The sequence below is a fragment of the Microchirus variegatus genome, assembly GCF_963457635.1.
Source record: "Microchirus variegatus genome assembly, chromosome: 15".
Taxonomy (NCBI): Eukaryota; Metazoa; Chordata; class Actinopteri; order Pleuronectiformes; family Soleidae; genus Microchirus; species Microchirus variegatus.
The window spans coordinates 13,485,311-13,499,452 of record NC_139816.1 but is presented as its reverse complement, the minus strand read 5'-3'; the positions used below and the strand labels follow the sequence as shown (position 1 = coordinate 13,499,452).

At 40.8% G+C, this 14,142-nt stretch overlaps 1 protein-coding gene across 1 annotated transcript in view; it reads right to left on the bottom strand.

Moving 5' to 3' along the window:
* sema5a (sema domain, seven thrombospondin repeats (type 1 and type 1-like), transmembrane domain (TM) and short cytoplasmic domain, (semaphorin) 5A) overlaps positions 1-14,142 on the bottom strand; it is a 124,181-nt gene that overhangs the window by 86,231 nt on the left and 23,808 nt on the right. Inside the window, exon 2 of the mRNA XM_083901966.1 lies at positions 5,096-5,308. Coding sequence (XP_083758092.1) covers positions 5,096-5,243 — 148 coding nt within the window. The 5' untranslated portion in view covers positions 5,244-5,308. The remainder of the gene's footprint in view (positions 1-5,095; positions 5,309-14,142) is intronic.

Here is a 14,142-nt window from a genome sequence, read left to right as displayed (position 1 = left end):
CTGTGAAGCCACAAATAAATGTGCAATAAAACATTTAAATCTGTGTATTTTGGAGCCTCTGGTTAAAAGGGTGTATACAAATCCAAAAATAAGAACAGGCCCTTTTTCATTTCTTCGGCAGCTTGTCAGGCATTAAAGTAAAACATGGCTGGAACGTAGCTGACCTTGGACGTGAATAGAGCAGATTTAATGTTTTGGAATTTCAGCTTTAAAGACCTTTGAGGGTGTTAAATTTGTAAGAATCATCCCCAAATGACCAGTTATAAGGTCCGCGATACTAGTTGTTGCCTGTTGCGTTTATGAATGCTATGAGGCCATTTGTTTGTTTCCGCGGTTTCACTCCGCTCTCTCTCTAACGATGTGTTAGCCGTTCAGGGATGATAAAAGCTGAGTTCCGTCTGAGGTTGTAAAACTCGAGTCTGCCTGTTGCACTCCTCAGAGACGTGGCCCTTGGCTCGGGCTGTGAAGGCATTGTTTATACAGCAGTGTATAACCTCTTCAAGGCTTCAAGTCAACACACAGGAACACTGTGAAATGCCACACTTAATTAATCTGCTAACTTTGAGCAAACAATAATGTTACATATGAAGATATACCATCGTCTAGAAATGCAAATACCTTTTTTTTTCCCATCAACACTCCTACTTAAAGGTGCATTATGTAATAAATCAAAAGCTACTGGCTGTAAAATCCTCCTAATATGTCACAGAGACTCAGGAATAATGTTCATATAACAAACTGAACTCACCAACAACAACAGTACATCCAAAATATTTGCATTACAAAAAATATTTTGCAGACTGCAAATCATGTTTATGCTTTGAAATCACGTTTTGGCATGTGGCGCCACCTACCGCCGTCTACCAATCATTGCAGTCAGTAGAGTCTCAGCTGCTGAGAAACCACGGGTTGCCAGTTAAGTCAAAAAACGAAACCTAAAAGACCTTGGTATTTTGAATTTGAATGTAGTAACCGTTTTTGGCCACATTCTTACACATGGCACCTTTAAATAATAATAATAATCCTGTAAATGTCACATTTTAAATAACACCTCTGCTGCAGCTAAACTCAGACCTGTTTTCATGAAAGCAAATACCTTTCGGGGCAAACATTTGGAGCATTGAAGCAATCTGAAACCCTCCATTTCTGAAACCACCATAGAAAGCAGAAAACAGTCTTTAGACTTTAGCATCCTTGCACCACAGTAGCAGTTCTGTCAGCCAAGTGTTGTGCCAAGACAGAAAACCACTAGTGGGGTCAGACCTACAGTATGTGGGGCACACCCATCCACAGTCACAGGCCACAATCACATAGAGCCAAAGAAACACTGTGACCGGAACACTCTGATTCAACCCTTGACCTTGGCTTCTCATGACAAGTCATCTCATGACAACAAGCCACACTTTGGGCTCTGCATTGTTTAACTCCTTTTTTGCCAGATCAGCAGAGTCTGTGGGCTGTTTCCTGCAGGTTGAACAATGGCAATAAAGTGGCTGCAGATTCACTTTTAATCTCTTAGAAAAGCAGAATCATGCCATTGATTGCCAACAACACAGATTCCTTCGAAGTATGGTTTGTTTCCCATTGCTTCCAGTGTTCTATGCCAAGCTAGATGACTGATTTCTGCGATTTCATACTTAAAGAAAGCCTTCTCATACAGAATTTGGAAATGAAATGAAAAAGGCACATTTCCTTTAACTAACTGCACACTTACTGTACTGTAGAACTCAAACTACTGTTCTGTTCATAACTGACTGTGTACGTTCAGAAAAATTAAGACCTGTCCAGTGTCAGGTGGGAGTGTTGCACTGTTGTGATCCACAAGGGTAAATCTAGTTTTTGTCGTTCTCCCATGCGTGGTTGCAGAGGACACGTTTACATTCTTCATAACCGGGGGGTTACGCTATATTACAAGGAGCACAATGACTCACAAATACAATGATAATAGGTCTCAGGTTTCTGTTCCATAAGTGTATGTGTCTGCATACTGTGCAATGACTCATAGCTCTTTTGGCATTTTTTGAGAGAAAAGGAAGGTCTATAATTTGTTAGTCTGTAAAAGCTTTGTATACTGTGCGACTCGGAGATGTGTTTGAAGTGTTCAAAGTATATAATTAGGCAATGAAAGAAACATTACTGAATGAAAATGGGATTTAGCAGCTGCTCTGCTGATTCGTGTACATTAGGATGGAACAAGGTTAATATAATGATAAAACTTTAATTCAAATAGGAACCCATTTGTGTTCCCACGTGACAACAAGAAAACATCCAGTCATCTGCGGTGTTTCCGAGCTTTATGAGCAGGGGAAGTTAACTGGAGTGGAGGTAGTAAACACGCTCGTAGAAAACTTTGAGTGAACTTTTAGGGAACAATGAACTTAACAAGCCAATGAAATGTATTTATGCACACTGTGTGTGTTTCTGCTTCAGTGAAATGTAATTCTCAGGAGAAATACTTCCACCTTTTTATAGTTTGAATTCATGCGTGTGGCAGTGAAGCTGTGTGGTTCACACTTGAAACCTAACACTCCCAGAAGAGTACGAACGCAAACGCAAACACTAGTGGCATGACAGGGTGTAATTCAGAGTGAGTTGAACTGTGAAATTTCATCCAGGTGTCAGCCACTATGACTCAAGAACCAAAAGTAGCACAACAGTGTGATCTGAGAATGTTGACAATAGGTCAACTTCCTGCCAAGTGCAGGAGGAAAATCAGGTGACGGTCGTGCTATTTCTGATTCTCATGGGAAACCCAGTGGGAATACACTGATCAACAGCATCCAATTACTGACATTAGCAAGCCACAGAGACTTGTGAATGATGGATGTAAACGCAGATCTCTGGGAATTTGGAAGGCGAAGCAATTATGGAAACATAAGACAAAGAAACCGTGTGTCTGTGAAACCTTGATACGCATATTTTAAGATTTACTGTGACCTACACTTCATGATGATATTATTATCTCAGGTGTTGGACCCATGCCCCTGCATCTGCTTAGAAAGAAACAGAATCATCACATTTGTATTACGTAATCCATTAGTAACTGTATATCCAGGAGACATTAACTGTGGACCACAGTGTCAGACTTTGAAAATCCATGTTTTAGGGAATTAACTACTACTGAATCAAAATGTAATTTATTAGCTCAGGGAGGAACACGGCCTCAAGCTTTAGGCTCCTGGAGATCATTAATGAAGACTTTCTCTTTGCTGTGATTCCAGCAGTGACATTTAGAGTACTTACTGTACTACTACGACTACTAAAATATGTCTCCATTGAAGCAGAGTCTTTAAACCGTGCACCCCTCTGCTCAGAGGCCATTGGAACATCACAACTGATCACCGAGACCAAAAAAAAAACACTGTAACCACAGACAGTGAAGCCGCCGAGTTCCTTTCTCTTCCTCTCCTCTTCTTCTTCTGTGCAGTATCCTTTGTGTTAGTGACCCATGTCTGATTGCTTAGTGAAATCTCAACCCTCTTTATCAATGCGCCTATATTTCAACCAAAGCATTAAGCCACCGGAGCTTAATGGGCCATTCTGGTACATTAGAGAACACAAACGCATTGACCACAGCTGACCTGCTGGCTGGTGTGTGGTTCTCCTGCCCAGAAAGCACAAGGTGAGAACGTTTGGCGTCAGCTAAGCAGTTAGTCATCATCATTGCACTCAATTAGCGCAGAGGGAAAAGTGCCACTGTCACTCAGGGTGAATACTGGGGAAATATGCAGAGTTAAAAGAAAGAAAAAAAAAAACAGGGAGGGTGTAAAGGATTGTGCACGGTAGTTACTGGAGATATGAGCAGTGACCTTGGTCCTCCAGTGAACTTCATCTTGGACAGAATGATATATGATTAACTGACTGGGAGTCTTCTGTATTGAATACAGCTCAATGACATTTGATAGTGTGTTTTGACAAATTTTATTGAATTTCATTACCGTTTAGTTGCTCAAATGCAATGTAAGAGAAAGGCTAAGGACAATGAAATCTGATGCAGTGTATACTGTGTCTAAAAAAAAAATGCAGAGCCGTGAAGTAAAGGCAAGCAAGGTTGTCTCCTTTTGTGTCATCGCGGAAGCAACAAAGACGAACAAAGAAAAGGAGAGAGAAGGAAGAAAGGGGAAAATGTTCACTATTGCAGTCTGAAATTGCAGCTGTATCTCAGAATTCATTGGTTGTGGTTGGTAAACCTAAAGTTATGCTATATCATGTTATTCAGCCACTGCAAGTAAGAGTTGGTTACTTCCCTTTGGAGTAGTTTTACTAATGGCAAAAAAAACAACATTAAAAACTAAACCACCCTTTTGAATGCACAGTATTTAACACAGCATATAAACAGCACTTATATATATATATATATATATATATATAATTTAACAATTGTATATCAAAAGCTTAATAGACCTGTTGTGACTTAGCTAAGATAATCATTGTTTGTTTTAGGGGTCAGTTCCCCTTTGTTAAATTAAATTTTGTTGATTCTCTTGTTAATTTTTAATCAGGTGCTAGTGTTTTTCAGCTCAAGTGTCAAACACATATATATATTGATCATGATAGAGGACAGTTTAAACCAGGTTTACTTTTGTTACTTGTAATATAATGAAGATATTGATATATAATAAAGATAATAAAGATGTTTATTTAACTCCATTTTGCACAAATGCAATCCTTCAACACCCCAGTGTGAGATTCATTAACAATCAGAAGGCATAAACTAATTACCACATAATCTCAACTCATTCTTTAACTGTCGGCCTTTTTGATCATTCATTTGCTTGCCAAAAAAACGAATTGTGTCCAAAGAATGTTTATGTCTCCTAGCAACTGTAAAAATGTCCAGATGAAACGGTCCAGAAACTGTCTATAGACGGTCTACAAATCAGACACGGTGAAGATTAAAGATTGATGGAGGAAAGACCCCGATTAAGGTTAGAGTGAAGGACTGACGGAGGGAGAGATGGATGGAGGATGAAAGGATGTCAATGACAATGTGCGGCATACAGAAAAGTTCACATAATGATGGAGGGATATAAAAACTTAATGAGCTGTATCTATGATGTCACCCTGATGTGTGTGTGTTTACTTGAACCCTTACCTGAGTGTGGGACGAGTGGGTGCTCCGTCTTATGACAGGGTGATTCAGGCAGCAGCACTGGCCCTCTCCTACTGGCCACGCCTGCAGGCCGCAGGACCAGCATGCACTGCAACAAGAGCAGTGCATGCTGGGTAAAAGGGCGTCCCATCGGGGGCCTGAGCTTGGCTGAATTCTCCTCAGGCCTCAGGGGCCAAGACCATTGGAAAAACAAACCTGGAGAGATCGAGAGAGAGAGAGAGAGAAATAAAGGTTTGAACCACAGAGTAATTTCACAAGTGATTTAATCCAGGGGCTGAAAAGCTTACACAAGATCAGCACATCTGTATCACTACAATCTTTAAACATTTGCTCAGGGAGACAAAAAAAGGAGCAAACATAAATCATTTCAAAGTGGGAACGAGGGACAGAGGTGCAAAGAAGACATAGTGTAACAGATTGAGTGAGGTGGGAAAAAAGTGGGGAATTTTTCCATCGCATGCACCCAGAGACCGCTCACCTCTCACCTCCAACACCTGCTGCATGAATAAGACACAAACACCTAATGAGTGTGTTTGTGAGAACGTGTCCTCTGATATCTCGGATTTAATCCCCGTGAGCGTGTCTTTGTTCCCACTGGTAACAGAAACCCATTGTATTGAATGATGAAAGACAGTAATTGTTGCATGTGTGCTCTGTTCATTCATGTGTTTTTCATTATTAACAGTCTGTGTCTTTGTGGGGTGACTGAAATATCGGCTGCAGAGCAAACCTCTCGTGTCAATTAAATCCTAAAGCTGCTGCAAATCTGATACGTGATATTTGTATTCATACCCGTTTCCTCAAATTGCTGGACATTATACTGTTGCACTTACAGCACATTCATTTTTTCTTAGAAAAGTAATTCTCTGCAAGAAAATCAAAAGCGGTTTGCACAACCCAATTGTACATAATTTATTTTTTTGTAGGGCTGAATTGATGAGCAGTCTAGACCCTCATTACTTTTTAATCATTTATGTCATTCTATTACCAGAAATGATTCACGCTGTGCACAACAAAAGAATAAGCCTCAGTGACTGTACGCGGCGCATCATGAGCGGCATGTGTGGTGGAGTGAGTACAGATTTGCAATGTCTTAGCTGCAAATGTTTGTAATGACAGTTTGTTTTTGTGTTTGTGTTTTCATTTGTGGAAATGTATTCTGCAGCTGTTCCTGTGGAACATTTACGGTATTCTATTACATGGGAAATGGGCTTTTCATTTGTTGTCCACAAGGTGGAAAAAAAAAAAACGTTTTGTGAACAAAGAACAGAACAATCCTTCCTCCATGACAGATATGAATGGTTGACACACAATCATATTTTTTTTGTGGTGAAGAAAGAAAAAGCTAAGCTATAAAATTAAGAGGTGGCGATTATTTGCTCCCTTCAAACAACCCTAAATTCTACCTCAGGGATAACACAACACACCTCGAATGGAAAGTTTATTATTGGAGCTTTGATGTAATTCATTGAAAGTCCAATGTATAAATGCACAGGCAGTGGGGATGTGTGGACTGCCTTCACCCACAGAGTAATGTAAAACACCTGTCATCCACAGCAGGAAAAGTGACAGCCACTGCCAGTTGCCTCTCTCTGTTCCCTTTCCCTTTCGTCTTCATGATTCACACGTCAGCCTCTGTTCTCATTTCGCTTTAGTCACTCTGTCGTTTTTACATGTCACTTTTCTTTTGTCTGCCACTTTCCTTGACAGTCTCAAACTATTTTTTCCCGACCAAAAAGCCATTTTTACCTGTTGCGACTGAAAGTGAGCAAGTCAATTTCCCCGGGTCGTCTCTTAGCAAGGACATTCTTCTTGTCATCTTTCATACAGTCTTAAGCTTTTAAGCCTGTATTCACTTAACCAAAAATATTTCGTAATGCGTTGGTCACAAAGGTGAGTTTTTTACTTCGGGAATTAGACTATAGTGCTGTTGTGTTTGTGGACACATGCACAAATATTTAAAAGGGCTGTGGGCATTCACACACTCCAACACACAGAGCCGTTGCATACACAGGAGCAGCAGCCAAGGCCAGTGGGTTTGTTGACCTTGCGCCCTCTGTTAAACCTCTGCATATGACCCTCGGTCATCCCGTACATGCTTCTGCAGACGTGCACATGCAAAAAGCAAGTCCCACCATGTTACGTGTGGCGACTTCAAGCTAGAAAACATTTAATTTGTGGCAGAGCTTAATGTTAAAGGTGTCCTGTGGAGTTTTCTAGCAAATAAACAAGAGTTATGGTTATATTCAGTGTTTTATCACTAAAACAGACATTTTACATTGTTCACCTAAATGCCTCCTACTTGATTTTAGTCGGTGTTCTCATGACATTAGTGAGCGGGATTTTCAGTGTGTCGTTGAACATCCAAAATAGGGCGCACTCATACAGTCACTGGAAAGCACGAACATTACTAAACAGGATAAATGCACCAAAAAATGTAAAAGAGCACATTTAATGAGTTTAACTAATAACAGCATAATTGATGACTTGGACTAATCAGGAAATGAGATTTTCATTAAATCCATTACATTTAAATTTAATTATTATTTTTTTAACTGCACAATTAAAACAAAACATAGCAATTTGCATTGATAATGTCAGGTTCATATTACAAGTGAATCTTCATAGTGTTTGCCTTACTTTCAACATCTGGTTTAAACTGATCTCTAAATGCTTCCATTTCTGTATTTGCATGAAAATGAGCCCTAATGAAAACCTTTTATTACCCAAACACTGGGGACCTTTAAAATCTAAGACACTGTAAATATGTATAAGCCATAAACAAGAAGAAATCCATATGTCACCTTAAAGACCCAGCGCTAACCTGATTTATGCTGGCCCATCATTTGCATCATGCCTTTTTTTTATGTAACTAACAGTCAGCCATGACTTGATTTAAAACCAAACCATTTGAACTGTTGTGCCATTCCTGTGAAGTGATCTCTGGTGGATCCTATTTTCTTTTTAGAACACAACAAGCCACTGACAGGTCCTGTGGGAGCAAACTGGAAGAGCTCTCTGTGCTGTTTGGTGGTCTAAACTCTAAATCATCTCCAGGGCATCAGTACAAGCCTCCCACTCCTGCTGCTCCCACTCCTACTCCTTTCTCTCTCTTTTTCACTTCTATAAACATGGGCACACATGAGCTCGTGCACACAGTGAAATCACCTTGGGACCAGGTGATGGATAATACCCAAGTACATTCAGGGCACGGCGCAGAAAAAAACCCACCAAAGCCACACAAAAACTAAACATGGGATAAACGATGTTTTCATCTGAAATGCATGTGCAGAGCAGATGATGTAGTTTAATACATTTTGCAAAGCAGGAGAATCAAGCTCTGACATCCTTTTTCTGATGTTTGGACTTTTGTTTCTATTGTCAGTGGCCATAAATACAAGAAACATACAAAACAACATTAAACGTTGACATTGTCAAAGTAAATACATACAGCAAGCTTTAAGAAAATGGTAGAATCTTATCTTTGGTGAGGATACAGAGTGACATATAATATTCTCCAGACACTTGCGCTGCTTAGCCATCATTGCCCTCCCTACTACCCCCACCATAAAGTAAACGTAAAGATCCAGTGTGTAAGAAGTAGTGGCCTCTAATGGTGAGACTGTGGACTGTAACAAACAGAGGACTCCTCTGCTCCTCCAATATCAGAAAACATGCTGATAAACATCTACATACGGGAACACAATGGTGACATTCATAAGGTGACATTCCTTGCCCAAAGTACATATAAAAAGGCTCATTCTAAAGGCCAATTTGCACTCTATGCAAAAGTCGGAGCCTTTCGTCCATACTTTGAGTCCATTTAGTCCGTCATTGTGCTCCTAGCAGGGGAACTTATGATGACGGAAAGAAACAGAGCGATACCATCGGAAATTACGGGGGAAATACGCAGATACAGATTGGACATACAATAGTCCAATCAGAAAGGAAAATGACAAAAAAGCTGCAGTTGCAGTGTCCAATTTAAAACATACTGTCGGAGCTCGTTGGCTTATCCCTGCAGCCAGAAAACGGAGTGTGACTGCCAAGCGCTTCGGCTTCTATCACTGTTCTGAAAACGCTATCCAATGAAATAAGTTGTCAAAAGTAGCTTTGTTTCAGTCTATTTAATAAAATAACCTCTCCAGTGGTTGCGATGTTTGTTGATGCCTGCAACTTGATACTGCCCCCTGGAGGAAGTATTCTGTAAAAGTCCAGACCAACGCAAAAGACAGGTAGAGGGTATGTCGGGTAGTGACGGATATAATGTTAGGGACGAAAACAGATGAAAATGGAGTATAAATAGGCCTTTTTTTCAAGCAATTACAGACTTATGCAAACATATTTATGGGTATTCAATCTCTGCCAATAAAGCCTCCTAAATGTGACCCACTGGACCTTTACTTCTGCCCTAAGCTCTAAAAAACAGAGCAATTTGTGAGTTAAGGTGTCAGCTAACTAATCAATGGAAATCTTCCTGCAGTGACGAGTGGAGAGAGGATCATATTAACACCAATATTGATTTTGTCTGAGGAGGGACTTCATGATGCTTAAATTACACGATACATAATGAATAGACTCCCGAATAAACGCTGGCTTTGTATTCGTCAGACTGACACATGCATACACGCTCACACATAAACATGATTGTCAAACATGAGAGGTGCGGATGATCCATCTGTCCAAACACAGTCAGGGGAGTGTGAGATTGGGGTCACACTACAGCGCTGATAGATGTTACGCTCTCTCTCTCTCTCCCTCTCGCCAGACACACGCCAGTAAAAATCAGTCCAGACTTTGCTTTACACAAAAGCACACACAAACAGAGCTGCTTTACTGTATATACATAGCTGTATGCTTGTATTTTTGTTTCTTGGATGCTACATAAAGATTTCTTCTTTTTTCTTTTTCTTTTTTTGCCTGTTTATCACACCGTCTATCACAGTGCTTCTTGCCGAATTCGTGTTTGTTGTTCTGCATCTCTGTCTGCCAAGTGGTGTCTGTGATTCTGGCGTGTTGTTTTTAGACCAGAGCACAGACAGAAACAATGGAGATTGTTTGCTTGCTGTACTTTGCCATCGGTGTGTCTGAAAATGACATCTACAATCAGATTTAAAGATCGATTGAGTTTTGATTAAAGCGGACCTAGGCAGGAAGTTCCAATTAACGCTGTTTTTTAGTGTGTATCTGCGTCATTAGCTTGTTTATGAAGCCCTGAAGTTTCAAAACAAACAGTTCAGCCCCTGCTGAGAACGCTGTGTTTTATTGTAATCTCGGGCTCAGCGAGATCTCTGAAAAAAACCCAGTCTGGTTACGTAAACAGCAGTTCTCTGGAACAGCAGATTGTCCTGCTCCGGGCACTAGTCCTAGCACATCCGGTTGTGTACATTGAACCGCAGAAGAAGAATAACGTCCGTTGAGGAGCAGTGCATCCACCGTTCCAGAGGGGGGAGCTGCGCTTCTGAGAGCGGGTGTGCTGAATATGTCACTTCCGGGTACTGGCCAATCACAACACACAGTCTGTCTTCTCAGGGCGAGATTTATGTCTGAAATAGCACGGCTGACAAGTGCTTCAAAAAGGAAATGTTTTCTATTCATTGGTAATGACCAGGATGGACAGGATTAGAAATGTATATTCAAAGGACTGCTGAGGTTGAATGGTTCGCAAATAAAGCAAGAGAGTCAAGGTTGTGATGGTTTGGTTGGGTCTAGAGGAAGGATAGCGATTATATTGGACAAAGGATGTTGAAGAAGGAGCTGCTGGGCAGGGGGGAAAGAGGAAGGAAGATCATGGATGTTGTGAAGGAGGCCATGAAGGATAGGGTGAGATGGAGGCAGGTGGTCTGCCTTTTTTGGAATTGGTAGGAAAGGAAAGGATGAGTTTCTTGTGATCTACTAAGAACAGTGCTTCTCATTCAGACATCTAGGATTCAGTTCAACTGAATTATTGATTGATTAAAGAATTGCATTAATTATTAAATCAAAACAAGAACAGAATGTCTGTCTGCAGGTTAGAAAATGTCTGACCGACCAAATGAACAACTGATTTACTGTGTGACCAACTACACCGTGTCAGGCTCGCAGAATAAATGATAAGTGAACTGCCAAAATAACACAATGGGTGACAGACTGACCAGGCGCTTGACTGAGCAATGACGACCGTATAAAACACATGATTGACAGACCAAGTTGCCAGCTGAGTGATGATTATTCTTTTTTTGCTGTATGGTTGGGTTTCTTTTTCGGACATCTGTCAGATTTTTCAGACTTCTATTGTTTCTGTCCCCTGCAGTACCGGCCCCGCTCCGTTTCTACCTTTCATTGACCTTTTCCCTCACTGTTTATGCCTCCGTCCGCCGGGTATTTCAGAGTCAGCGGAGGATGAAAGAGAGAATGACAGAGTGATGATATCTCCATCAAAGGCTCATTGCGGCACAGCGGGGGTCTTTCCGCTCAGTGACGCCCAGATCAGAGGGCAGGTTCATTCTGTGGGAAGAAATGTTTGCGTCTCTCCAAAAGTAGGATGGCAAAGCAAACTTGGAAGAGATGCCCTGTTTGTTTCCAAACCTTATCTGTGGTGCACAGCGTGGCTTTTGAAGCAGAAATCAGATGTGCACATGTGCAGTTTTTCTTCTCCACACTCTCTCACACACACATACACGTACGCTACAGACTGAGCAAACAGAATGTGTTTTCTGAACCACAGTTGGATTAAATAAAATCATCGTCGGGATTTGACTGGCGTGAAGATTTTTGCCTCTTTACCGAGTTTCCCCCAGTATGTGTCACAAAAAAAACAAAAAGACATTTTGCATGTGAGAAAACGTCACAACAATAAATGTGCTAATGTAAGTTGGACAGTGTACGGGACCAATATGTGTCAAATATAAAGCAGGAGAGACACGTGCCATTCCTGTCTTCACTGCAGACACAAACTATCTTCTAAGCAGATGCCACCCTGCATCTTAGCAGCCTCAGCTCAACAGTGTATTGTAAACATACTGATTGTACTTGTATGTATGCGAGTAAATTGTATTGCATACTGTGCAAATGCACATTTAATTTGTTTTTTTAACACTGCATTCTACAAACAATTTAAATTGCCATTTTTGTATTGACCCATTTCACAATGACTATAGAAAACGACTCAGAGAACAGTTTCCCCAATGTTCAAGCTTACAGCTCCAGTCAGTGTGGATTTGGATATTTTCCTGGCCACATCTAATCCAGTCTTTTTTTTTTTTTTTCAACTCTGCTCTTGAGGTGACCGAGTAACAGCTCCACAACAGAGCAGCACCATGATAACTCGGTGTAAGCAAGGGAGCAACAACCCTTGGACAAACATGGGTCTCCAAAGCTGGCACAAACCTAAAAAATGTTTTTTACTTATTACAGGTTAAATATAATAATGTGCTGTTAGTCCTGAAAGAGTCTTTGGACACTGTTCCTATGCTTCATATATTAGATAATCTCAAACAGATTGTAATTATGCGCCTATTCTACTGTACCTTCCCGTGCACATACTCTATCTCAGCCTGAACTTTCATTCTGTTCCACCAACAGCTCTCGGTTGAAACTGACATTATTTGAACAAACACTGGATTAGTTTTCTCCTGTTGGAACAATAGTCTTGCGATTCCAATCTGTTGTTGGCTTTAGAAAGATTTGGGGAAACAGAGAATGTGCGATCTGCTGCATGTGTATGAGGAAACGGAGGCGCTGAGGATGAGGAGCGAGCAGAGAGACTCTCTCTTCGGTGGTTTGCCGAAACATTGCAATTCCTCACGTTCAAATTGCCTCTACCAACTTCTGTTGAAACGTATTCAGTTGGAAGTCTCGGGGTCAATTTAAGATATTGTCACCCTCCTCTGCCCTTGAGTAATGACTGCACATGCCGACTGTATATATATATATATATATATATATTTTTTTTTTTTACACAAGCTGAAAAACACAATGAATATCAAACACACCAACGTTGTGTAGTCAGTGTGTCCATCTGGGACATGAAGTTCATCACACATGGCTGCTGACACAAAGCCATGGGAACACACACACACACACACACACACACACACACACACACACACACACACACACACACACACACACACACACACACACACACAAACACACAAACTGACTCTCTGCTCAAAAACACACCCAGCAATTTTATCCATGTCCCACCCTAACTCTACAGATGTTCCCAACTTCTGCTGTTATTTTTACTCAACTCGCTAACGCTCCAGCACTCTTATTAATGCATTTCCACAGGTCTGAGTACAGTCTGCGTGTGCACTTTCACAACACATCTCCAGACTAGGGAAAAGCTTCAACAACATGCAGCGTGTGGCTGAACGAAAAAAAAGGGACGCCATGCCTGAGAAGAGAGAAACATCTGCGTGAAAAGTGCTCACACGCCACTAGACAGCAATTACCAGCATGACCTGGCACAGTCTTTCTGCTTCATGACTGCTGGAGGTAGTTCAATATGACCTGTGACTTAAAACCATTACTAGCAGGGTAGCATTTTGAATACAGAGCAGTACTTTCAAAACTGCTCCCTTCTAACTGTAGGTCAAGGTAAAGCAGAGTCATGACTTGCAGGCTCCACGGCCACTTTTGTAATTACAGAAAATTAATCATTTCTCAGCTCAGGTTCCTCAGTTGGTTTCTTCCCAGCTTTTGGCAATGGCACAATGCAACTAGATACACAGAGTAACCTTTTCAAGTTTTTTTTTTTTATTATTCAGTAAGAAACGGTCTTTTTAAAGGTGTGGTTTGACATTTAAGCTTTCATGACTGCACTGTAAGTATGAATATCTCTAAAAAACCAGCTGAGCTGACTTAGCTGACTTGCTACATTATAAATCCAACTAAAACCTCTTAATCTCAGTATTAAACATACTTAATACACAATTACCATCTTTGCACATCAGACTAACCAACCAGCCAACACAACCCTTTGCCAGGCAATCAGAACCTAACCCTTTTAATTATTGGGCTTTAGCAGTTCTGGCAAATTTTCT